This window comes from Phalaenopsis equestris, unplaced genomic scaffold (assembly GCF_001263595.1).
Source record: "Phalaenopsis equestris unplaced genomic scaffold, ASM126359v1 Scaffold001353, whole genome shotgun sequence".
In the NCBI taxonomy this organism is placed as follows: domain Eukaryota; kingdom Viridiplantae; phylum Streptophyta; class Magnoliopsida; order Asparagales; family Orchidaceae; genus Phalaenopsis; species Phalaenopsis equestris.
In genome coordinates this window covers 90,576-118,235 of record NW_018165792.1, presented here as the reverse complement: position 1 = coordinate 118,235, position 27,660 = coordinate 90,576, and the positions used below count along the sequence as shown (strand labels likewise).

Sequence of the window (27,660 nt, the reverse complement as noted above, 5' to 3'; positions counted from 1 at the left end):
TTTGTTATATATATATATATATATATATATAGTATATATTATATATATGTGTGTGTGTGAAATGTTGCAGTACACTAACACCAGAAAGTTCTAATCTTTAAGAGAATTAGTTCCTGCAATTCTGAAAAAAAAAATTTAATCGTGGTTTATAAATGAGATGCCCATAATAAAAGAATTTTGAGCAGGATGGCAAAAGATGAAGTATTTTCAATTACTTCTTCAGATCAAACATGCTTCGCAAAATCCAATGTAGACCATTAAAGCTAATTATAACTTCCCACAATTTGAGCCCTTGTCAGGAATGGTTACCATTTTTTATTGTAGTTCAGCACCAGAAAAGGTTATCCAACTCACAGTCCGTGTAACAAAATATATTCAAGTTATCAAACGATGCAATGTGCATGTTCCTGTGCACATAAGCAGTTTATTTATAGTAATGCAGGCTACTAAGTGAAAAAGGAGAAGCAAGGACAGGGATGGCATTTTTTAGGTGGGGGCCAAGCATAAAATTAGGCGTCAACTCCAACAAACCTAACCTAAAGACTAGGCAAGAGTTTAGGCCTTGTTTGGGATCAATTTGATTTTATTTTTGTTTTGCATTTCCCTTAGTTTTTAAAAACAAGTTTGTTTCATTTTTTTTTATTTTTTTTTCTAAATAAAAATAAACATATTTCTGAAAACACTCAAGATAACTTTTGGGTGATTCAAGTGTTTCCAAAAATAATCATATTTTAATCAAACATACTAAACATATTTTCTCTTAAATCAAAATATAAAAAAAATAAAATAAAAACAAAAAATAGAAAACAAAAACAAAATTGATCCCAAATAACCCCTTAGCATATATGGTCCAGGTATAGCAGCATGCCCTTCTAAGCAAGGCTGAGAGAAAAACAAATTCAATATTTACAGATTAATCACAATGTTCAAAAAGAAAATAGCATGCCTAACAATAGCTGAGAAACATCAAAATCTTAGAAAAGATCATAATATGGTAGAACAAATGAAAACAATTAAGATATAAATTGGCAGGAAAACTATACCATGGCCTAGAAACATAATATGCAGTACCATCTAGACAATCTCCTGCCAGGGCTGCTTCAGCAATATTTCTAAAAAGAGCTCTTTTTTCCTTGTAATCATCAGCATTTACAGCATCCTCCGCAGCATGCTTCAGACAGTCAATACAGAAATCATCACTAGCCAATGTTGGGCCTCCTCCATACTGAAAATATAATGCGCAATGAGACAGCAGTTCAATCACGCCAGACGAAACAAATTTGGGCAAGAATGGAGTTTAGTTAAAAGAAATACAAGGTGAAGAAAGGTAAACGAAAAATACATAATAAAGGCCAAAATGTACGAAAATTAGTTGTTAAAAAAATAATAAACAGAAATTTATCCACTAATAAATGATATTATGAGAAATGCTATAGTTTTCTCCGCTAAAAGACTACTTCTTGCATGGAAGTGCAACACAAAAATAACTAAAAATCTTCTTGCAAATACAGTCCAAGTCCTCATTTTGACACTAAACTTTTTGCATAAATCTCATTGCATATTTCCTAGAAATATTACTTTCTCATCTATCATTTTACTCAATTATCCTACTATTCAACTTACAAGGGAGCTAGTCTAAACAATCAGGACCAAGTCCTTGACAAATAGTACCCTACAATATCACATTTTAAATATAGAAGCTTCATAAATAATACAAATATCTAAAGTTAAATATTGTCATCGCCGTTAAGTTATTTTGTGCTTAAAAAGTTTCACTCCACAGGTACTTCTAAATACTAATCACTTCCATACATAATCACCTTAAACATCCATAACAGACGCAAGCCTTTCTCCTCAAACCCCGTTAATTCTATTGTACTTGTACAAGGAATATACATCTATTCAACTAAAGGAAAATTCTCAATAGATACTTTCCTAGTTTTTTATGATTATTTATTCATTGCATCTACAAGAACATAACATGTATTGTAGATCTACCTAGGATAGCACCTTTAATTCTCAGATATGGATGTGATTCTCCTCTTCATCAAACTCTGCCATTTTATTGGATAACATAAAAACTGATATCCGCAGTTACTACAACATTTTAAACATTATGTATCAAAATGGCAGTTAGCTTTTTCTGCTATAAACAAAATTAACAAAGATTTAATATTTAGGCTTATGAAACGAGCTGTTAACAAATTTACTGTATTATCCTATATTCTCCGCAACTCTCATGTCTCAATTCTAAATAAATATCGATTTTTTTTTTGTAAATAAAAATTATGAATTGCACTTGGATAATAATTTATATTATATTTGGATTAGGGATTAGTAATTGAGTTGTTGTTTGCACAATTATAGTTTTAGAAGAAATAACAGTTAACTTCAAGATTTACATAAATGTTTTCATTTGGGATTTATTAAAAGAATTGCTAACAATCTTACTCTACTACCTCATTCAGTTTTAGTCTCAAATCTTATCTGATCTAACCGTACAGTTTCACCAAGCAATTTCTTTAAGTCCTAATATTCTTCTCTTTTTAAATAGTGCATTGCTTACTTAATCTTCTACTTCATTTTTCCTTTCACAAAAGCATCCTTTGGAAAATGGGTAAAATAATAGTTTCAAAAATAAACATTCACATAAGTAGCCCAAAGTCTTATGCTAATCATACACCTCAATTGGCAACTATCGATAACAAACCTCCAATTATACCACACTAATAACTAGGTGAATAGACAAGAGTTTTCACCCTCAATTTTTAAAACCCGAAAAGCACCAGCTTTAATATAAAGTTTTATCAGTTAAGGATACTTAGCTTAGCATACCAGAATGAAATTATATTTTTGAAAATTCATTCCTTAAAGTTAACTATTATTTCTTCTAAAACCAAATTGTGTTAACAAAAACACAAGAACTCATTCCAATACTAACTTCAAACATAATGCACAAGATAATCCAGGCAAAAATACCAATTTAGTCCTTGTTATAAAGAACATAAAATTAAATGTGGCTTAGAATAAAAAGTCATGAATCTAGTGTTGACCACTATTCCGATCCCACAAGATGAGCATGGAGCAAGCTTAGGTTGAAATGGCTGACCCCATAGCTGGTTTAGACATGAACTAATCCAACATCCGATTTGATTCACAATCAAAATAATTTTTGCTCAAAGCCAGATTGTCGAACATAAGCAATGGTTGACATAGTAAACCGGTTGCAATTTAGATGAACCATTCAGTTCATATCTTGATCAATTTATCAGCATTTATTTAAACCAAACAGCTAAATATAAATAATTTAGACTAAATAAAATGGGTAAAATTCATAAATCCTAACTTCTTGCACAATAATTCCCCTAATTCCCAATCCCATCCCTTAACAATTCACAAGTGATTTGGCCCTCCATCCTCTTTGCCCGCTAGGCTTCCATTATCAAACTTGCACCTCAGCCTCTCCACTCGTGTAGCCATTTGTGCCCATATATGTCATCTCTAACATTACGTACATATCAACACTAAACGCGCGCATGCACAAATATATTTACATAGATTTCTATGCATAGATGTGTGTATGATTGTGTGTGTGTTACATAAATATATATCCATGAATGCATGTAGATACATATATCTATCTATATATACATACATATACATACATACGTGTACACAAATATATGTACATGCATATATATATATACACACACACACATATATACATGCATGTACATATATTTGTGTACATGCATGTATTTATATGTATGTATGTATGTATGTATGTATGTATGTATGTATGTATGTATGTATGTATGTATGTATGTATGTATGTATGTATGTATGTATGTATGTATGTATATATCTATCTATATATATATATATATGTATGTATGTTACATACATACATATATATATATACACACATACATATAAATATACATATACATAAACAAACATAGATATGTATGTATATACACACACACGCACACAATCACACACACATCTATGTATAGACATATATGTACATATATTTGGGTGTTCATATAGTTTCGTGATGGATTTTGCTCTGTTAGGGTTTTATCTGGTTGTGACTCCATGGCAAGTCGGGCAGCTTTCGATTTCTCTTCGTCGGAATGAACCGTTCGTTTGCTGATGTTCTTGCGGGCGGTAAAGAGAAGCGGGTTTCCAACACAATCCTTTTCCCACAAGCTTCTATGATTCGTTGTGCCAAGGGGGGCAGTATAATTTCATCAAAAAAATTGGTAAAAAATGTTGTAAACCTGTTATATTTATTTCTGATAATGAGAATGCTAACATTGCCTCTTCTTGTCGATTAGCTCTAGTGGGAAAGTTTTTGTTTGGGCATCTGACGCTTGAATTGATTTGGAGGAATTTCAAGTTAATGAACCTTGCGAGCAGCTGGAAGATCTGGCTTTTAGATGGCTGACATATTCTTATACAACTCACCGGTGAGGAGGGTTACATGGGGCTCTTTGCGAGGCTTGTGCGAATAAAAAATAGAGTAATGAAGATTCTCAAATGGTCGGTGGATTTTGATCCACATGCCGAAGCTCCTATCATCCTGATCTCGATTCGCTTTCATGGATTGAAATTTCATTTGTTTAATCATTAAATTATATTCTCCATTACAGCAATATTTGGCAAACCATTAAAGACGGATTCCCCCTCATTACTCTATCTAGGTCCTCAGTGGTCAAAATCTTAATTAAACATATTACACATAATGCTTCAGAAAAAGTGTGGATAAGTTCTACAAATAATGGCTACTGGCAAAAGGTGATTATTAAACAACACCCTCCATACTGTGTTATTTGTAAGATGTTTGGTCATAGCTCTGCACATTGTTATCATTTACACTCAAAATTAAAAAAGGTGAACAGCATGGGTAGGAACTCTGTGCTCAGTATTGAAATAAACACTGAAAATGTGGTGTCTGAGGATAGTGTCAACTTGGCTAACTCTGTTGAAGTGGTTGTTGTTAATATCAATTAAGTGGAGGATAATGTAGCTCGGGGTAGGGATGTTGTTTTAGGACCTTCTGTGAATGGGTGGTTTTGGTTGATGATGTGGGGTATACCTCTATAAACATTGAGTCTGTGGTGGGTGGCATTGATGGTGGGATATCTAGGTATGTTAGTCCTTTGGTTGCACCTTTTGTTGGTGATGTGGGCCCTAGTATTCATGATAGCTTGAAAAATACATAAAACATCTTGAGGAAGTAATGGCAGATACAAAAGTCCAGAAAAAAAAAGCTTCTATGAACTACAAAATCTGAAAATGAGAAATAATTTTGCAGAGATGGATCATTATTATTCTAAAGGTGATCAAAGACATGCCCCTGACTAGGTCTACTAGAAAGAGTAAGTTGTCTCATCTTGTTTAATATACTAGTTCGTAATATCACGGAGAATAGCGGATCCTTACTCTCATAGTAGGTTAAAGTTAATAACAATGACCCTCAAAGTTGATATTTTTGCTATTTTGGAGCGTATGGTGTCCTCAAAAAATGAAAAAATATTGGGTAAATTCAAATATATTCTCTTTTTTGGCAACTGCTCAAACAAGATCTGACAGCTCTAGAGGAAGCATATTACAATCAACATTATTATTGATGACAGTCAATTTATTCATACATTTTTTTAGATGAGTGATTTCTCTAAGTGGCTTACTGTCGTCTATACTGACACTTCTAATACTGAACGGAATGATCTGTAGAGTAAAATTATAAGCATGGGGGAGTCTTAAAAAAAGATGGATGGTTGGGGGGTGATTTCAATATATGATCGTGTATAACTGAGAAACTGAGTGACAGAAGAGTTGACACAACTTTGATGGATAATTTCTGTAGAGTTATGGCTTATGATAGTCTGCATGATCTAGGTTTTGATGATTCCAAATATAAATGGAAGAGAGGAAAGGTTTTTAAACGTTTGGATAGGTGTTCGACAAACCAGGATTGGTTATCTTCTTATACTTTCTTTAAAGTACAGCATTTATGTAACTCTAATTTTGATCATAATTCTTTGCTTCTATCTTTTAAAATTTTTCAAAAATTATCTAAAATCATTCCAGGTACTTTAATGTGTGGTCAAACATGATTTTCTAAGCGTTGTTGTTGGAAATGCATTGAATTTGGTATTATCTGGTATACTCTTTAGAAACATCACAAAAAGGCTGTTGCTGCTTTGAGACCTTGAAATTGAGAGATTTTTTATGGAGTTCATGATAGAATACTAAAGGCAGAAGAAATTGTCAGAACTTTGCAGACCGCTAATGAGTCTAAGGATGTGATTGTTTCACAACTAAATGATGCACATAAAAAACTTTTGGAAGCTTCTATTTCGGAGAAGGACCTTTTAAAACAAAAGGCTGAGGAGTTACAATTTAAGGAATGAGACAGAAACACTAAATATTTTCATGTTTGTTTCAAGCAAAGGTGAGTTAATAACACTATAGTTAGAATAAAAAACAAACTCAGAGATTGGATTACAGGCAACCAAGGACTGGGAGACAATGACAATATTTTTCAAATATGTTTAAGGCCAAAGATACATTCAGTAGTATTGACGAGTGTCTTTTTTGGGAGAGAAGCAATATACTGATGAGTTGGAATAATGTGATATCCCATCAGGTGAGGAAATTTTTTATGATTTATCTGAAATTAATTGTAATAGGGCCCCCAGCCCTAATAGTTTCACCTTAGATTTGTACATTAAATATTGGAGCATAGTTAAAAAGAATGTTGTAAATGTTATTCAAAGTTTATTTAGAGAAGAAGATCCTAGGAATTACTTTTCTGCTGCTGCTATTGTGCTTATTCCCAAACTTAATTAGATAACATCTTAAGAGCATTTTAGACCCATCTCCCTTACCTCAGTAATATCCAAAGATATTAGCAAAATTATTGTAAAGAGGTTACAGCCTCATTTGAATATCTTAACATCAAAAAATCAATTTGTTTTCATTCAAGTTAGAGGGATCACTACAACATCATGTTGGCACAAGAAATGCTTTATGACATTGATAAAAAGTGCAGAGGAAGAAATACGGTGACTAAATTGAATATTTGAAAGGTATATGATTCCATTAGTTGGGATTTCATAATTAAAATCTTGAAAGCTGGGGGTTTCGAAGCTAATTTTTGTAATATTGTGGTCAAATGGCTAGCTTGCAACAAGTATAGTATCATCCTTAATGAGGTTTGAGGAAATTTTTGATGTGTTATCTGAAATTAATTGTAATAGGGCCCCCAGCCCTTATAGTTTCACCTCGGATTTATACATTAAATGTGGGAGCATAGTTAGAAAGGAAGTTATGAATGTTGTTCAAAGTTTCTTTAAAGAAGAAGATCTTGAGAATTATTTTTCTGTTGTTGTTTTTGTGCTTATCACCAAACTAAACAGAAAACATCTTGGGAGCATCTTAGATCCATCTCCCTTACCTTAGTAATGTCCAAAATTATTAACAAAATTATTGAGAAGAGGTTACAATCTTATTTAAATATCTTAAAATCAAAAAAGCAATCTGCTTTCATTCAAGATAGAGAGATTACTGATAGTATTATGTTGGCACAAGAAATGCTTTATAACATTGATAAAAAGTGTAGAGGAAATATAGTAACTAAATTGGATATAAAAAAGGCATATGACTCCATTAATTAAAATTTCATAATTAAAATCTTGAAGGCTTGGGGCTTCAAAACCAACTTTTGTAATATTATGGTCAAATAGCTAGCTTGCAACAAGTATAGTATCCTCCTCAATGGAAAGTTTCTTTAGTGCAGACAGAGGAATCAAGCAAGGAGACCCTTTACCCCAACAATTTTTATATTAATATTTGATTATTTTTCCAGGATGTTAAATGACCTAATTTTGAGGTCTCCTAACTTGCAATTTTCCCATAAATCTAAAGTGGTTGTTAACCATTTGGCTTCTGTTGATGACGTCGTTCTATTTTCTAATGCAGGCAAATATGCAGTTAAAAAAATATATGAATTACTGGAGAGTTTTCAAATGGTATATGGGCTTAGTTGTAGTAAAAACAAAGGTCAAATTTACATTGGGAAAAAGGTGAGCAAGGAGAATACACAGCGGGCTGCTTCTTTCACTAATTTTTCTATCTCTGAGCATCCTTTAAAATATCTTGAGGTAAATTTACTTGAAGGAAGGAGGTCACAGTCACAAATGAATGAGGAGGTTGAGAAAATTAATAAAAAAATACAAGACTGGAAAAACTATTCCTTATCATTTGGGGAAAGAATTACTCTTCTGAAAAGTACTCTTAGTAGCTTACTATTATATGTTTTGCCGGTTTTAAGAATTTAAAAAAAACACACAATATCGTTTGGAGACGTGTTTCAACAAGTTCCTTTGGATTGGTGGTCTTTTTAGTAAGAAATGGGTTTCTTGAAAAAAGGTTTGTAAGCCTTTGAATGCTAGGTGTATGGGGTTTATACAACTTCATCATATTGCAGATATTAATCATTTTAAGCTTTGGCTTAATTTCAGGATGATTCATTATGGGATGCACTTATGTATGGGAAATACTATTATGAAACTAACCCCTCTCTAGTTAGGTGAAGGATTGGTGATTCCAGGTGATGGAAATTATTACTATATGTGAGAGATTAGGCCAAAAACCACATCTTTTGGAATCTGGTAATGGTCATGTTTCCTTCTGGCATGATTGTTGGTCTCAGGAGGACCTTGATTTTGTGAAGAATGTGCATTATGAAAATCTTCTTGCCTCAAGTGTTTAGACTAATGGGGTTTGAAACTTAAAAGTTTTGATTGATCTTGTTGGGGCTGAAAATGCTCATTATATCTCTACTATCTTTTTGATCCTACTAAAAAAGACACTCTTATGCTCAAAATGGTTCCTAAAGGCTCCAATAACAAAAACTCTTTATTTCACATTACATCATTTTCAAAAAAATGATTGGGGTGAGGGTATATGGAGTTGGGCATTATCTACATCTTTGTCTTTCTTTGCTTGGAGACTCTTCCATGGTGTAATTTCTTGTGATGATATTCTTAAACTCAAAGGTTTGAGGCTCGTATCTAAGTGTCCATTATGTAAAAATGAGGAAGAATCAGTGAACCATCTCTTTTTCTCTTGCCTTTATCTCTTTAGAAGTGTGGAAGAAGGGGGGCAACTTCTATGCCTTTGATACTACATTTTTTGCAATCATGAGGGGAGGAAAAATCATTTCGTACAAATCTATCCTTTTATTATTTGGTTGTTTATATGGATGGCTCGAAATGATAATAAACATGCAGACAAGTGTGTTACTAGTGTTGTTATACATGTTAATGCTTTGGCTTATATCAATACGCTGGCTGGTTTGGGTATTAATAAGCCAGATTTTTTTTTTTTTTCTGGCTTATCCTATTTTCAGCATGTTAATGGGGTTAGTAGGAGGGGTTAGCAACTCCCTACTTTCGTGAGATGGCTGGCTCCATCGACTAACTAGACTAAATTCAATACTAATGGCAGCAAGAATACTGATGTTGCTGACATTGGTGGCATTACTAGGGATGAGCAGGGTAGATGTTTATTATGCTTTTCTTCTCCCTATATTACTACTAATCCTCTGCAAATTGAAGTTAGGGCTATGTATATGGTTGTTTTACTAGCTAGCCGTGTCAACCGGTCCTCTGCACAGGTTGAGATGAACTTTAGTGTTTTTTTTTGAAATATTACAAGACATAAGGGAGAGACCTTGGAACATAGTGTATTATGTCAAAAACATCACATCTCTTACTCCCCAAATTACCATTTCTTGGAAATTTACTCATGGGGAGGGAAATAGACCCGCCAATTGGTTGGCCAGTTTTGGTGCTAAATATGATGAAATTCTTATGGGAAGAAAACCTTTTGAGACCTTGCTTACAGTGTCTGTTGGGGATTTGTTTGATGCACCTTATATTAGACATTGATGTGATTTTTTTGGAGGAATGACGACAAGAGTTGTGGTTGGATGTTGCTCATTGTTTTATGATTTCATTTTTTGGAGTCTGGTGTTATCAATTATCGCTCCTCATCGGGATGGGATTTTATTTCCAATAATTTGATGCATATACCATATTATTTACTATATATTGGGATGGTGTTTTATATTGTATTGATCATGTTGCTCTATCATTCCCTGTTTTTTTCTGTTTGGTGGTGTAGAATGTTGAACTTGTGCAGGACAACTGTGTCAGACATCAATAGGGTTGTTTTGATGACTGTTAGGAGAGTTAGACGTGTTGAACTAGCCGATAGTTATAAATGCAATATCATCATATTTAATTCTCTGATTTGTGTTTGTTGGTTTTCTGTTTGGATTTGGGATCTTGTTTGGTGATGTTGCCTTGTCTTTCTTGCTGATTTGATTGCAGTTTTGACATTGATGGGGTTGCTTCATGTCAGTTAGGCGAGTTGGTTGGATGGGCTACTGAAACTGAAAATGAAAAGTATATGCAGTTACCTTAAACCTTATTCTCCCTGATTTTGCGTCTGCTGGTTTTCTATTTGGATGTTGTTGCTACTAATTTGATTTTGCTGTCATACTTGTTGGTATTATTTGATGTTGCTTATGTAGTTTTCATATGTGCATTATTTAATTTATGGGGGCTGTTCTACCATGTGGAAGTCAATGTTCTATCAAGAAGGTTTTCTATCCCCGGCTGCTATTTCTGGTTTCTTTATGCTGCCATATTTCTCTTTCCTGCCTGCATTGGGTACTATTTCAACCATGGGAGTTGCTCTGCTATGGGTCTATCAATGTCCTATTCAAGCTGAATTCTCTTCCCTGCTCCTAAAATTAATGATTTCTCTATGTTGCTATATTTTTTGTCTGCCTTAGTTTGTGCTTCTCTCTGCAGATTGGGAGATGGCTTTTTGGTTATGAGCTTGAAGTTGAAGTAGTGGAGATACTAACAGGATACTAACTAGCATAATGGTTTGACCCTAATCAGATTATGGTATCATTCTGCTGTCGAGATTCAAGTGGATTGGTTTCTTTTGGAGCTTTAGATTTTTGGGGTATACATGTACAATTTTTTCGAGATCATTTTTTTGAGTGTGTTGTACATCTGATGTTTGGGATCCTAGGAGTGTATATTGCACTTATTTTGGTTGTTAGTGGGACCCAATCATCAAACCTTTTATACTTTATTGAGGAGGATACTATAATTACTCCAAGCTAGCCATCTCACCACAATATTACAAAAATTGGCTTTGAAGTCCCCAGCCTTCAAGATTTTAATTATGAAATCTTAACTAAAGGAATTATATGTCTTTCTTATATCCAATTTAGTCACTATATTTCCTTCTCTGCACCTTTTATCAATGTAATAAAACATTTATTGTGCCAACACAATGTTGTCAGCAATCCCTCTATCATAAATAAAAACAGATTGATTATTTATTTTTAAGATATTTAAATGAGGTTGTAACCTCTTCACAATAATTTGTTAATAACTTTAGATATTACTGAAGTAAGGGAGATGGGTCTAAAATGCTCCCATGATGTTCTCTGATTAGTTTGGGGATAAGCACAATAGCAACAGAAGAAAAATAATTCACAGGATTTTCTCCTCTAAAGAAACTTTGAATAACATTTACAATTTTCTTTCTAACTATGCTCCAGCATTTGATGTAATTTGGGTAAAACTATGGAGACCCTATTACAATAAATTTCATATAACACATCAAAAATTTCCTCACCTGATATCACATAATTTCAACTCAACAGTATATTGTTTCTCTCCAAAAAAAAACTCTTCTCAATACTACTAAATGTATATTTGGCCTCAAACAAATATGAAAATATGTGAACAGCATTGTCCCCCAGTTCTTGATTGTCTGTAATTCTATTTCCGATCTCGTTTTTAATTCTAACTATAGTGTTATTCGCTCTTCTTTGCTTGATGCAAGCATAGAAATAATTAGTGTTTCTGTCTCGTTCCTTAAATTATAACTCCTCAGTCTTTTGTTGTAAGAGGTCCTCCCAAACAAAAGCTTTCAAAAACTCTCTAAGTGCATCTTTTAGTTGTGAAATAACCTCATCACTAAACTCATCAACAGCCTGCAAAGCTCTGACCTTTTCTTCGGCATTTAGTACTCTATCATGAACATCACCAAAAATCTCTCAGTTCTAAGATCTCAAAGCAACAGCAACCTTTTTATGAAGTTTCCAAAGAGTATAGCAGGCAATACCAAATTCAATGCATTTCCAGTTCTCCGCAACAACTCTTAAGAAATTATCTTGTTTGGATCACACATTCAGGTACCTGAAGTGATATTTTTAGAAAATTTCTAAAAAAATCAAAAGATAGAAGCAAAGGATTATGATCAGAACTACAGCTACATAAATGTTGCACTTTAGAGAAAGCATAAGAGGATAACCAATCTTGATTTGCCAAATACCTATCCAAATGTTCAAAAACCTTTTCTCTTCCATGCATATTTGGAACCATCAAAACCTAAATCATGCAAACCAGCATCAGTCATAGCCCCACATAAATTATCCATCAAAGTTGTGCCAACTCTTCTGTCACCTAGTTTCTCCGAGTTGTGCATGATCATATTAAAATCACATCAACCATCCACCTTTCTTTAAGCAGAGACCCATGTTAATTTTACTCCACAGATCACTCCTTGCATGATTAGAAGTGTCAACATAAACGACAGTAAGCCACTTAAATAAATCACGCATTTCAAAAAATGCATGAACAAATTGACTATTATCAATAATAATGTTGATTGTAATATGCTTCCTCTAGAACAACCTGATCTTGTTTGAGCAGTTGCCAAAAAAAGAGAGGATATTTGAATTTATCCAATATTTTTTCATTTTTTGAGGACATCATATGTCCCAAAATAGCAAAAATATAAACTCTGTGGATCATTGTCAATAATTTTAACCTAACAACAGAGGATATGCCACCCCTGATATTCCAAATTAATATATTAAACATACTGAGACAACTAACCCTCTCTAGTAGACCTAGTCAAAACATTTCCTTGATCACCCTCAGAATAATAATGATCCACCTCTCCAGAATCATTTCCCACTTTCAGATTTTGTAGTTCATAGAAACTTTTTTTCTTTTTTTTCTTCTGTACTTTTGTACCTGTCATTACTCCGTCAAGATGTTTCTAGTATCATCCAAGTTATCATTAATACTAGGGCCCACATCACCAACAACAGGAGCAACCAAAGGACTAGCAGGCCTAGATATCCCACCAATGCCACCCACCACAGGCTCAATGTGTACAGAGGCATCCCCCACATCATCAACCAAAACAACCTCATTCACATAAGGTCCTAAGACAAGATCCCTATCTCGAGCTACATCATCCTCCACTTCATTGATATTAGCAGCACTCACATCAACAGAGTTAGCCAAGTTGACACCAACCTCAGGCACCAATTTTTTTCCATTTATTTCAATATTGGGCACAGAGTTCCTACAATGTTGTTCACCTTTTTTAATTCTGGATGTAAATGATAGCAATGTGTTCAATAATCACATTTTGTCAATAGTCATTATGTGCAGAACCTATTCACACAGCTTTTGAAGCATTCTGTGTAGTATCATGTTGAATTAAAATTCTAACAGCTGAGGGCCTAGATTGAGTAAAGGTGAGTGAATCCATCTTTAATAGTTTGTCAAATATTGTCGCAATGGAGAATAAAATTTCATGATTAAACAAATGGAATTTCAAGCCAGAAACACGAATCCATATCGGAATAATAGGAGCTTCATTCACTTGATCAAAATCCACCGACCATTTGAAAATCTTCATTACTCTGTTGTCTATTCGCACAAGCCTCCTAGCAAAAAGCCTTATGAAATCTTCTTCACTTGTGAGTTGTATAAGGATATGACAACCATCTAAAAGCCCAATCTTCCAGCTACCCCCGCAAGGTTCATTAACTCAAAATCTCTCCTAATCAATTCAAGCTTCGGATGCCCATACAAAAACTTCCCCACCAGAACTAATCCACAAGAATAGCATTCTCATTATCAGAAATAAATATATTTTAAAGATTGGCTAGACGGCACACCCGCAACTAACCCCATGTGACTAATTCGAGGCAAATCTCGAACCCCTGACACCCAAGGTCTTATAAACGCTACCAACAAATGAGTCACAGTGGCGTCATATGTGTGTGTGTGTGTGTGTGTGTGTGTGTGTGTGTGTGTGTGTGTGTATATATATATATATTTATATATATATTGAAAAGCCCGATTTTATTGAAATAGAAATGATACATAAATGTTGTATGAGAGAGCCCAAAAGAGGCACCCTACCCATACGATACAAGTACAGTAATACCCAAAAAAAAAGATACATATAGACTCAATAAAAAATAAAACAAGTAGCTAGGGACGAGCCAGTTTAGTCCTGTCTCTTCCTCTAATTTTAGGAGTAGAGTCAGCTAACAAACTTTGAAGAGTCGTGTCATTACCAGAAGTAACTAAAGTATCATTTATTAAGTTTCATGTTGGAGTGTGCCCCCAGCCTTCTTCTTTCGCTGAGAAGTGTAAACCTGTCATTCTTCATCTCAAGACTGGCTCATGTGATCCTCGGCCTGATTTAATGTTAGAACCGCAGTAGAAGTAAAGATGGTCGTTGTCATCGCGATAGGTTTCAGTGTATGTGAAGTGTGAATTGTTATCTCTGCACCTGATCCTTCCTGAATAGGAACTGCGAGACTATCCTAATTTTCGGTTCGAACATTATCTGTTGTAGTATGGTCAGGAGAATGGATCTCAGGGCAAACACCAACTTCTGTCTTGTGGTGATTTCCCTCCTCAGGTTGGCTGTCGTAAGGTTTGTCGGGAGCGCGTTCAGGCACATGGGGTGCACTAATAGTGTGTTCTTGTTTTTGACTATTAGTTCTAACTGTGAGTGCAATTTGAAACATTTCTCCTGCGAGTATCCAAACATCTTGCAGTGCTTGCAGTAGTAAGTTTTTTGTTCTATATTAATTTTTTGTCAATAACCATTGTGAGCAGATCCAAGTCAGACTTCTTCTACATATGGTAGTGTAATATGTCTTTCAATCAAACTCCTTGCAATAAAGAGCCTTGAGAAATGAACTGTAGGTAAGTCTATCTGCAAAAATTTTCCAAGGATAGTCCCAATTGCATAAAAGATAGGTAAGTCGAAGAATTGAAGCTTGAGTTCAGGTAATGAGAACAGGTAATGAGAACCATCAGGTAATGAGAACCAGATAGGTGCAATTGGGGGTTCTCGACTGGGATCAAAATTAGGGGTCCATTTGAGCAATTTCATATGTTTGTCATCGATTGTGATGACTTTTTTTTAAAAATCCTCGTGTAATTTTCTTCTATGCTCAGCTATATCATACATGTCTTCTATCGAAATGACCCACCAGTCAATCCCCAACCAGTTTGAAATTTTAAAAAACTTTCCTAATGATCTCCATCTTAGGGCAACCTAATTGAACTTTCCAACTGATGTAAATTTATTTTCCTGCACGAGTTTAAATTTCAGCGTCAGGGAAGAATATTGCTGGCTTGTCCGCCTTTTCTCTACTTTTTTTATGAGATTGCAATCTTCATTTCCTGCAACAGAATCGTGGTACATCTGCGGGAATACCGGACTATCTGCGATGTGGAAAGACGAGTTGCGTTTGTGAACCACTGTAGCATAGGAGGATTTGGCAGGATTATAACCGGCGACGGCGGCATCGTAGGAAAACCCTAAAGTCATTAGCGTGCTTCACACAAGCACTGCAGCAAATGGGCATGTTGACCTCATTTTTGTGAGGTCTTCTCTTCTCCTCCCTAGAGCCTAGGATCTAGCTCTAGGAGTTCTTATTGATCGTCTTAGAAAACTAGAATTGAGACCTACCCCTTTAGAAATTCTAATCACTTCTTATTTTTTTTTTATGTCTAACATTTATGACACAAAACCATCGTCTTATGAACGAACGGTTATGGGCTATTTTGTGAATAAGGAAAAAGTTTCTAATAGAACTCCAAGCCTTAGGAAAACATCGTCACGACTTTTTCGTCACATACACACACAAAATGCACAACATTTACAAAAAAAATTACACGAGGTCAGACTTCAATTGACCCTAAAGGACGGGTGAAAATGTGAACTTCTCCGGACAACCTCCGACGACAAAATGGACTGCGTCAATGCGTCCGCGATACCAATTTTGGTAGGAAAGGACACTCATACTGTCATATTTTCGACACGAGAAAATTGGCATGCAAATCGATGAATTCATTAAAATGACCTCTAACGGCGAAACAGTCCGCGCCAGCGCGTCCGGAATGTCGAAAATACCTAGAAATGACATCCGTATTCGATGTCACGACGCACGAATAAAACACAAATTATTTTTTTTTATTTTTCATAATATTAAATATTTTCTTTTATAAAAATATCCTTAAATTATAATTATATCAAACCTAAATCTTATTTACGCCTCTACCCTCACTTAAACCCAGATTCGACCTTGCATTCGGCTCGATCTCGAGGCTCGTCTCCCTTTCCTCCGTGTGCCCTAGATACACGATGGATCCGCGCGGTTCTCCTTGCCGTTCTCGCTCGCGACTCATCTTCTCGAGTCATCCTCTGTCGATTCGCATACGCAGCTTGCCTCCTCAAATTTCGCCTTGGCTTTTAGGCTCTCCAATTGGGAGAGGCGTGTTGGCCGACCCTTCTCCTTCTCGAGGTTGTAATATCTCCTTCTTTACTGTGGCATTTATTCCCCTATGGTGTGATTCGTTGCTAGGAAGGCTAGTTGGTGGCTTTTTCTTCTCTTCACTCTATCTATAAAATGATTTTTTAATCTACTGTGTTGGGTTGTTGAAAATTTTGAGAGAGAAAAGAGAGTTTTTGAGAGAGGAAAGCTTGAATTTTTTTCTGCTATTGGGGAAAATATCTCTCTGTTTTGCTGTTCAAAAGCATTTGTGGGGTGTCATTTTCTAAGGCTTTTAGGAAGGGAAATTTTGCCGAAATCCTCTTTAAGCTAGAACTTTTGAGTGCTAGTGGCGTGGAGCATTTGTGGTTGTCGTTTCTGGGGATATTTAGGAGGAATATTTCGCTTGGAGTGATTTTCTTGAATCATTCTTATAATTTTATTTTAAGTCTGCTAAAAAGAAGTATTTTTCTCATCTCCTCTATTTTACATCATTTCGGATGGCATGAAATATGAAAGTTTATTTTGAAGCTTAAGCATGAGTATTTACTTAGATTGTGAGAAATGAAGCATGCATATATGGATCACCTCTACTTTTCTTTTACTTGAAACACTTGAAAACATGGCTAAGGTGGTCTTGGAATGCATTTTACTCCTTTAGAAATACATATGGAAAAGCATATTTGGGGCTGCCTTTATTAATTTCATTGCTTGAAATGTTTGGAAGCATGAAATACATGTTGGAAATTGTTTTATGAGATGAAACATGTATTTGGGGTTCATTCTTGCTTCTATTGCCGCCCCTTTGCTGCAATACATGTTGAAAATTGTTTTATGAAAAAAAAAAAAGTTTGGGGCTCATTTTATGTTCCTCTTGCTCTTCCCCTTTGTTCGAATTGTTGGAATGAAATTATCGAAACTTTGATTGTTGATATTCATGCTCACAATAAATGCTGAAAAATATGTTCTCTTTTGGTTCATTTGGTGGTCTCGGTCTTAGCTTTTTCTTCAGGGTTGAATTGGAAACATGCTTCTTGTTTTGCCCCATGTATTGGGCTCGATTGCCCTTTTTCCTAGGCTCGGTTGTGGCTTTATGGAATCTAATTTTTATGACCCTATTTTAGCCCATTTAGTGGGATCGAATTGAGCTTCTTTTGGAATTAAATGTTGATTGGAAATGCTCTCACTTGTTTTGCCTCCTTACTGAGTTCGGGTTAGCATTTATGCTACTTAGTTTTGCCCATGTACTGGGCTCGGTTTTAGCCTTCTTCTAGGCTGAATTTAATTGAAAGTTTTATATTAATTTTTAGCTCATTTGGTAAGCTTAGTTTGAGCTCTTTTCGAAATCAAATTTATACCTGGAATATTTCTCTATTTTTGAATATTTCTTTTCGAAATCAAATTTCTATTTTTGCTCCCTTTTGTTATTTGCTCCCTTTTGTTAGATTTGGTTCAGCCTCTTTGCTGCTCGGTTTGCCCATTTTCTTGGGCATGGTTTAGTGGCTGTTTTGATCCTCTTCCAGGTTCTACCCGTGAGCTAGTTTAGAGCTTATTTAAGTTTGGTTTGGGGTTAATTTAGTAGTTGCTTTGCTCTTCTCTCTAGTTTTACTTATGAGTTTGTTTGAGGCATGGTTTGGTGGTTGTTTTGCTACTCCTTAGTTTTACTTATGAGCTTGTTTGAGGCTTGATTTCGTGGCTTTGTTGGCTTAGTAGGCTTTGGTTTGCTGCTTTGTCGTAAGCCTCATTTGGTGTTTACTACTTTAAGATTGTCCTCGGGTTGTCCTTAACCGTGATAACTGTGAGTTGGATTTGAAGCTGACTTATTGTCTTTGTGATACTTGTCACCTTACCCGTGAGCCCTCCTCTCTTTTGTCCTTACCCGTAAAACTTTAACTTGTGATCTCTTGGTGGAATGGATTGAGCTAGTGGGTGTTTCTCTCTATTACCTTGGACATTTATATGGATAAGTTCATGTTTATGAAATAAAAAAATAATGAAAAAATGGCTTTTGCTTAAATATATAGCTGAATGAAATTGGTATTGGTATAGTTTTTTGAAATTTGGAAATTCATTCCCTATGGATTATTCTCTCTTGCTTTGTGACATATGACAAGTTCTTGAAACCTTGTTTCAAGAAATTGTAAACTTGATATAAATTGAATTCATAAAAGGGTTTGGAAATTAGGGTTTGGAAAGGTTTGGAAATTCATAAAATTGTCACGTGTTGATTCATTTATGAAAAATGAGAAAATGATATCTTTATAAGATTGATTCAAGGATCTTGAGACTTTATTAAATGAAGTTCAAACTGCATTTTTGAAGATTTATTCATTAAAATTTGATTTACATGTTGAGGCTTTCATATGTCGATTTGAACATTTTAAGTGTTGATTTTTTTAGATCACTTTCTTTTTTTTTACCTTCTTATGAATTTAAACGTCTTTAGACCGATAAATTCATGATTTTGTTATAAGTTTTATTGGTTTGACTTTGTTTTAATAATGCTTCGGTCTCCTTTTTGTTTATTTTATTTTATTTTATTCTTTTTTTTTAACGATCAAGTTAAAAATGGGAATTTCAGATTTAATTATATTCAGAAATGATTCATAGTCTTAAGGGAAATATGAGGGAAAGAAAAAGAGAGAGAAAATTAAAAATAAAATTTGGAAAAAAATAAAATTTGGATTTTCGAGGTGATAGAACCTAAAGGGGGATAGAATAGCGAACCATCTATCGTTCCTTTTTTGCATATGAAAGATAAAACTGTAAATTGAAAGAATATTAGGGGTTGGAAGAAAGTGAGAGTTTAGATAACAATTAGGGACATGGATTGGAAAGATTTGTAGACCTGCACTTAGGTCCCTTAAGTTTTGAATAAACTTAAATTCAATTGTTCTAATTAGGTTTAAAGCACACTTCACAACCCTTTTGCCAAACCCTTTTACCAAAGCTATAGGTTTACCCCTTAGGTTTTAGGAGCTTGATGGTGAGCTAAGCTTAATCTAAAGATGTTTGAGAGTTAGTTGAAAGACATTTGGCTGAAATTAGACGCTTTAAGACACTTCAGGTCCAAACTAAAATGTAGGCCTAGGTCTTAGGAGCACATCTTGAGAGAGAGTTTATCATCCTAATGTGCTAAGAAGTCAGACATCTGACCCAGTTCATGAGGTAACTAGGACAATAAGTACGAGAGTGCACTAAATTGTGATTCATGACTGATTTAATTAAATCAAATAATGAAATTCTTACCTTAACTTGACTAAAACTGAAATCCAATGCTCCGGGATTTGAGTTTGTTTTACACTCAATTCCTCCTAGCAATTGGGGACATTTCAATATCACATATAAATTTCCTATTATTAGTTTTTTATATGTGATATTGTATTTTATTTTATTTGTTTGTCTTTTCCCTATGATTTATTTGTTTTTGTTAAGTCTTTTTCAGGTTATACTTTCCTCTTTTACACAGCGCATAATAGCTAAACTTAAAAGAGCAATAAACCTACCAGGTGTTTAGGTTTAATTTATACTACAACATTTTATCTCACAACATGTTATATTGTTTTCATAGCCTGTTATACAATTTTACCAGCATGTCATACTACTCTTTATAGCATGTTATACTCTTCTTTCAACCAGCATGTTATACTACTCTTTATAGCATATTATAGTCTTCTTTCAGCATGTTATAATGCCTTTCTTCTTTACTGTACAGTACATTGTTACTTTTCTTTCACACTGCATGTCTTATTGCTTAGTTTTTGTATTATGCCTCAGTATAGAATAACCTAGTGGTTAGGTGCATTTTCAAAACTAAAATTAAATTAGGAGGTGCTACTATAAAGAATTTGGAGCGAACATCGTGGGCAGCACGACGAGGAACAACTTCAAGGTGGATCTGCAGCAGCAAAACATCTTCACATCACATAAACACATTCACATCACATATCACCTTCTTTAGTTTAAATTACAACCTATAGGATTACTCTTTAGACTTTTTGTACAACTCTGTTGTACAATTATGAGTCCTAACGAGTCCTAACGCTTTAGGAGTCCTAACGCTTTAGGATTCCGAGGTTACCGTGCGGTACGGTGTAAATCCTTATATCTTTTTAGGCTATTCGCACAGTCCGATATTGTGCAAACATAACTCTTAAATCATAAATAATTTGCATGATTAAAATATCAAATAATCATCATTTCAAAGAAATAAAGCCAAACAATAGGATAATTGAGAATTCACCGGAATTTTCCCCAGATCTGTGATATCCCTTACTTTTCTTCCGTTTGGATTCCTTAAATAATTATTCTTATTTTGAGTCATTCTCATTTGATTTTCGCATGTCCAATCGTGAAAACCTTAACTTTGAAATTCTGAAAGTAAAACCACCTGATCTTAATCGAGAGTTTTCTTAAGTGACCTCGATGTAATTAACTATAGGGGCTTGCCTCTATAGGGAACCGGAACCCAGATAAAATAAACTCTATCTAATTTTTTATGTTAGGTAGGGGAACTTGTTGGCCTTTTTATAAAATAATTTTTTAGTCTAGGTGATTGAATTCCTATTATAAGTGATTTATTTATTCTTCGGGATAAGTGTATTACTTGTAGTATTGTATTCAATCATCTAAACTATTTAAAATGTGAGACCCGTTTGGTCTCACCTATTTTAAAATTAAAATGTTACTTTTAAAAATCAAAAAGGTTATATTCATATTTAAATTATTTTCAAAATCATAAAATTTCATCAGCAAGGAAAGATAAAGGAATGCAAACAATAGTGCCCGACAAAGCAGGAATTGCACTAATCTTCATCACACCGGATCAGGGAATGTTAAGAAGTTCGGCCATTTTTTTTTAACTTTGTTATTTGAAAGAGGTGATTTGATGATTTTGAAAATAGTTTAAATATGAATATAACTTTTTTTTATTTTAAAAGTAACATTTTAATTTTAAAATAAGTGAGACCAAACGAGTCTCACATTTTAAATAGTTTAGAGATGATTGAATACAATAATACAAATAATACACTTATCCCGAAGAATAAATAAATCACTTATAATAAGAATTCAATCACCTGGACTAAACAATTTGTGACATCCATTTTGGTCTGCGAAATATTTTATAAAAAGGGCAACAAGTTCTCCTACCTAATATAAAAAATTAGATAGGGTTTATTTTGTTTGTGTTTCAGGTTCCCTATAGCGGCAAGCCCCGATAGTTAATTACATATTAAATGACCAAAGTCACCTAAGAAGACTCTCAATAAAAATAAAGAAATCTTATCTTCAAGGAGTTTCAAAGGGTAGGAATTTTCAATGATATCGGACAAAGAGGTGTGAAAGGGGATTGGTTCAAATTTGGAACATTTTAATATAGAGTCCAAAGTAGGAAGAACTAGGGGATGTCATGGATCCAGAGGAGAACCCCAGTGATCTCCCAAGCTATCCTAATGTTTAGCTTTAATTTTGAGGAGAAATATTTAGGTGTTTCACCCTGCCAATTTTTATTTGTTAGGGCTTACATTCGTGTGAAATAATCACAAAGCACAATATTGGACTGTGCGAATAGCCTAAAACGATAGAAGGATTTACACCGTACCGCACGGTAACCTCGAATCCTAAAACGTTAGGACTTATACTTGACAACAAAATTGTACAAAAAGCCTAAAGAGTGATCATATGGTTTGTTATTTAAACTAAAGAAGGTGATAGGTGATGTAAATGTGTTTATGTGATGTGAAGATGTTTTGCTGCTGCAGATCCACCTTCAAATTGTTCCTTGTCGTGTTGCCCACGATGTTCGCTCCAAATTCTTCATAGTAGCACCTTTTGGTTTAGTTTTAGTTTTGAAAATACACCTACCACTAGGTCATTCTAAACTAAGGCATAGTACATGTAGTGTGAAAGAAAAGTAACAATGTACTGTACAGTAAAGAAGAAAGACATTATAACATGCTGAAAGAAGAGTATAACGTGCTATAAAGAGTAGTATAACATGCTGGGAAAATAGTATAACAGGTTATGAAAACAATATAACATGCTGTGAAATAAAATATTGTAATATAAATTAAACCTGTAAACCTGGTAGGTTCATTGTTCCTTTAAGTTTAGCTAATATGCGCTGTGTAAAAGAGGAAAGTATGACATGAAAAAAACTTAACAGAAACAGGTAAATCATAGGAAAAAAACAAATAAATGGAATAAAATACAATATCACATATAAATGACCAAGAATAAGAAATTTATATGTGATATTGGAATGTCCCCAATTGCAGGAGGATTTGAGTGTAAAACAAACTCAAATTCCGGAGCATTGGGTTTCAGTTTTGGTTAAGTTAAAGTAAGAATTTCATTATTTGATCTAATTAAATCAATCATGAATCACAATATAGTGCACCCTCGTGCCTAGTGTCCTAGTTACCTCATGAACTGGGGTCAGATGTCTGACTTCTTAGGATCATTTGAACATTAGGATGATAAACTCACTCTCAATGTGTGCTCCTAAGGCCTAGGAAGCCTACACTTTAGTTTACTTGAAGTGTCTTAAAGTGTCTAACTTCAACTAAGTGTCTTTCAATTAACCCTCAAATATCTTTAAATTAAGCTTAGCTCACCATCAGGCTCCTAAAACCTAAGGAGTAAACCTATAGTTTTAGCAAAAGGTTTGTGAAGTGTGCTTCAAACCTAATTAGAACAATTGAATTTAAGTTTATTCAAAACTTAAGGGACCTAAGTGCAAGTCTACTAATCTTTCCAATCCATATCCCTACTTGTTATTTAAACTCTCACTTTCTTCTAACCCCTAAATATTCTTCCAATTTACAGTTTTATCTTTCATATGCAAAAAGGAACGGCAGATGATTCGCTATTCTATCCCCCTTTAGGTTTTATCACCTCGAAGATCCAAATCTTATTTTTAATTTTCTCTCTTTATGAATCATTTCTGAATATAATTAAATCGGAAATTCTTGTTTTTAACTTGACCGTTAAAAAAATAAAAATAAAAAAGAGAATAAAATAAAATAAAATAAACGAAAAGAAGACCGATTCATTTTTAAAACAAAGTCAAACCAATAAAGCTTAAAACGAAATCATGAATGTATTGGTATAAAGACGTTTAAATTCATAAAAAATTAAAAAAAAGAAAGTGATCGCCAAAAATCAACACTTAAAATGTTCAAATCGATATATGAAAGCCTCAACATGTAAATCAAATTTTAATGAATAAAGCTAAATCAAATTTTTTTGAACTTCATTAAATAAAGCTTCAAAGTCATTGAATCAATCTTAGAAAGATATCATTTTCTCACTTTTCATAAATGAATCAACGCGTGGCAGTTTTATGAATTTCCAAACCCCTTTATGAATTCAATTTATATCAAGTTTACAATTTCTTGAAACAAAGTTTCAAGAACTCGTCATATATCACAAAGCAAGAGAGAATAATTCATAGGGAATGAATTTCCAAATTTTCAAAAACTATACCAATATCAATTAAATTCAGCTCCATATTTAAGCAAAAGCCCTTTTCTTTTCATCATTTTTTTATTTCATAAGCATGAATTTATCCATGTAAATGTCCAAGGTAATAGAGAGAAACACCCATTAGCTCAATCCATTCCACCAAGAGATCACAAGTTAAAATTTTACGGGTAAGGACAAAAGAGAGGAGGGCTCACGGGTAAGGTGACAAGTATCACAAAGACAATAAGTCAGCTTCAAATCCAACTCACAGTTAAGGACAACCCGAGGACAATCTTAAAGTAGTAAACACCAAATGAGGCTTATGGCAAAGCAGCAAACCAAAGCCTATTAAGCCAACAAAGCCACCAAACCAAGCCTCAAACAAGCTCATAAGTAAAACTAAGGAGAAGAGCAAAACAGCCACCAAACCATGCCTCAAACAAGCCATAAGTAAAACTAGAGAGAAGAGCAAAACAGCCAACAAACCAACCCCAAACCAAACTTAAATAAGCTCTAAACTAGCTCACGGGTAGAACCTGGAAGAGGAGCAAAATAGCCACCAAACCATGCCCAAGAAAATGGGCAAATCGAGCAACAAAGAGGCTGAACCAAATCTAGCAAAAGGAAGCAAAAAGAGAGAAAGATTTCAGGTATAAATTTGATTTCGAAAAGTGCTCAAACCAAGCCTACCAAGTGAACTAAAAATTAATATAAAACTTTCAATTAAATTCAGCCTAGAAGAAGGCTAAAACCGAGCCCAGTACATGGGCAAAACCAAGTAACATAAATGCTAACCCGAACTCAGTAAGGAGGAAAAACAAGTGAGAGCATTTCCAATCAACATTTAATCCCAAAAGAAGCTCAATTGGATCCCACTAAATGGGTTAAAATAGGGTCATAAAAATCAGATTCCATAAAGCCACAACGAGCCTAAACAAAAAAGCAAACCGAGTCTAATATATGGGGCAAAACAGGAAGCACGTTTCCAATTCAAACCTGAAGAAAAAGCTAAGGCCGAGACCACCAAATTGACCAAAAGTGAACATATTTTTCAGCATTTATTGTGAGCATGAATATCAACAATGAAAGTTTCGATAATTTCATTCCAACAATCATTCGAAAAAAGGGGAAGAGCAAGAGAAACATGAAAGGAGCCACAAACATTTTTTTTTCATAAAATAATTTCCAACATGTATTGCAGCAAATGGGCGGCAATAGAAACAAGAATGAGCCCCTAAATACATGTTTCATCTCATAAAACAATTTCCAACATGTATTTCATGCTTCCAAACATTTCAAGCAATGAAATTAATAGAGGCAGCCCCAAATATGTTTTTTCATATGTATTTCTAAAGGAGTAAAATGCATTCCAAAACCACCTTAGTCATGTTTTCAAGTGTTTCAAACAAAAGAAAAGTTGAGGTGATCCATATATGCATGCTTCATTTCTCACCATCTAAGCAAATACTCATGTTTAAGCTTCAAAATAAACTTTCATATTTCATGTCATCTGAAATGATGTAAAATAGAGAAGAGAAGAAGAATACCTCTTTTCAGCATAATTAAAATAAAATTATAAGAATGATTCAAGAAAACCACTCCAAGCGAAATATTCCTCCTAAAGATCCCCAGAAACGACAACCACAAATGCTCTACGTCACAAGCACTCGAAAGTTCTAGCTTAAAGAGGATTTCGGCAAAATTTCCCTTCCTAAAAGCCTTAGAAAATGACACCCCACAAATGCTTTTGAACAGCAAAACAGAGAGATATTTTCCCCAACAAAAGAAAGAAATTCAAGCTTTCCTCTCTCAAAAACTCTCTTTTCTCTCTCAAAATTTTCAACAACCCAACACAGTAGATTAGAAAATCATTTTACAGATAGAGAGAAGAGAAGAAAAAACCACCAACCAGCCTCCCTAGCAACGAATCACACTATGGGGAAATAAATGTCACAGCAAAGCAGATATTACAGCCTCGAGAAGGAGAAGGGTCGGCCAGCCCGCCTCTCCCAATTGGAGAGCCGAAAAGCCAAGGGGAAACTCGAGGAGACAAGCCGCGTATGCGAATTGACAGAGGAAGACTCGAAAAGATGAGTCGCGAGCAAGAACAACAAGGAGAGCCGCGCGGATCCGTCGTGGATCTAGGGCACAGACGCGAGAGAGACGAGCCGAGCGCAAGATCTAGCGAATGGAGGGTTTAATCGGGGTTTAAGCGAGGGTAGAAGTGTAAATAGGATTTATGTAATAAATTCTATTATAATTTAAAGATATTTTTGTAAAAGGAAATATTTAATATTTTGAAAAATAAAAATTAATTTGTGTTTTATTCGTGCGTTTTTCTCGTGCCGAAAATATGACAATATGGGTGTCCTTTCCTACCAAAATTGGTATCTCGGATGTGTTGGCGCAGTCCATTTTATCGTCGGAGGTCGTCCGGAGAAGTTCGCATTTTCACCCGTCCTTTAGGCTCAATAGAAGTCTGACCTCGTGCAATTTTTTTTTTTTCTGAATTTTGTGCATTTGGTGTGTGTATGTGACGAAAAAGTCGTGACGATGTTTTCCTAAGGCTTGTAGTCTTATTAGGAACTTTTCCCTTAAGTCTTCACAAACTAGCCCATAACCGCTCGTTCATAAGACGATGGTCTGCCGCGCGGATCCATCGTGTATCTAGGGCACATGGAGGAGAGGGAGACGAGCCGCGAGATCGAGCTGAATGCAAGGCCGAATCCGGGTTTAAGCGAGGGTAGAGGCGTAAATAGGATTTAGGTTTGATATAATTATAATTTAAGGATATTTTTATAAAAGAAAATATTTAATATTTTGAAAAAAAAAAAAAAATAATTTGTGTTTTATTCGTGCGTCGTGACATCGAATACGGATGTCATTTCTAGGTATTTTCGACATTCCTCTAGCGCGGTCCGTTTCGCCATCGGAGGTAATTTTGACGAATTCATCGATTTGCATGCCAATTTTCTCGTGCCGAAAATATGACAATATGGGTGTCCTTTCCTACCAAAATTGGTATCTCGGATGTGTTGGCGCAGTCCATTTTATCGTCGGAGGTCGTCCGGAGAAGTTCGCATTTTCACCCGTCCTTTAGGCTCAATAGAAGTCTGACCTCGTGCAATTTTTTTTTTTCTGAATTTTGTGCATTTGGTGTGTGTATGTGACGAAAAAGTCGTGACGGTGTTTTCCTAAGGCTTGTAGTCTTATTAGGAATTTTTCCCTTAAGTCTTCACAAATTAGCCCATAACCGCTCGTTCATGAGACGATGGTCTCGTGCCATAAATGCTAGATATCAAAGGAAAATAAGAAGTGGTTAGAATTTCTAAAAGGGTGGGTCTCAATTCTACGTTTCTAAGATGATCAATAAAAACCTCAGAGCTAGATCCTATGCTCTAGGGAGGATAAGAAAAGACCTCACAAAAATGAGGTCAGCAGGGCGCAACCAGTGCGCGAGCAGTCAAGCAGTCGAGCAGTGAAACTGTGGC

General features: G+C 34.7%; 1 protein-coding gene across 1 annotated transcript in view; it reads right to left on the bottom strand.

Moving 5' to 3' along the window:
* LOC110034130 (ubiquitin carboxyl-terminal hydrolase 26) overlaps positions 1 to 27,660 on the bottom strand; it is a 105,376-nt gene that overhangs the window by 67,440 nt on the left and 10,276 nt on the right. Inside the window, 1 exon segment of the mRNA XM_020738413.1 lies at positions 1,044 to 1,225. Coding sequence (XP_020594072.1) covers positions 1,044 to 1,225 — 182 coding nt within the window.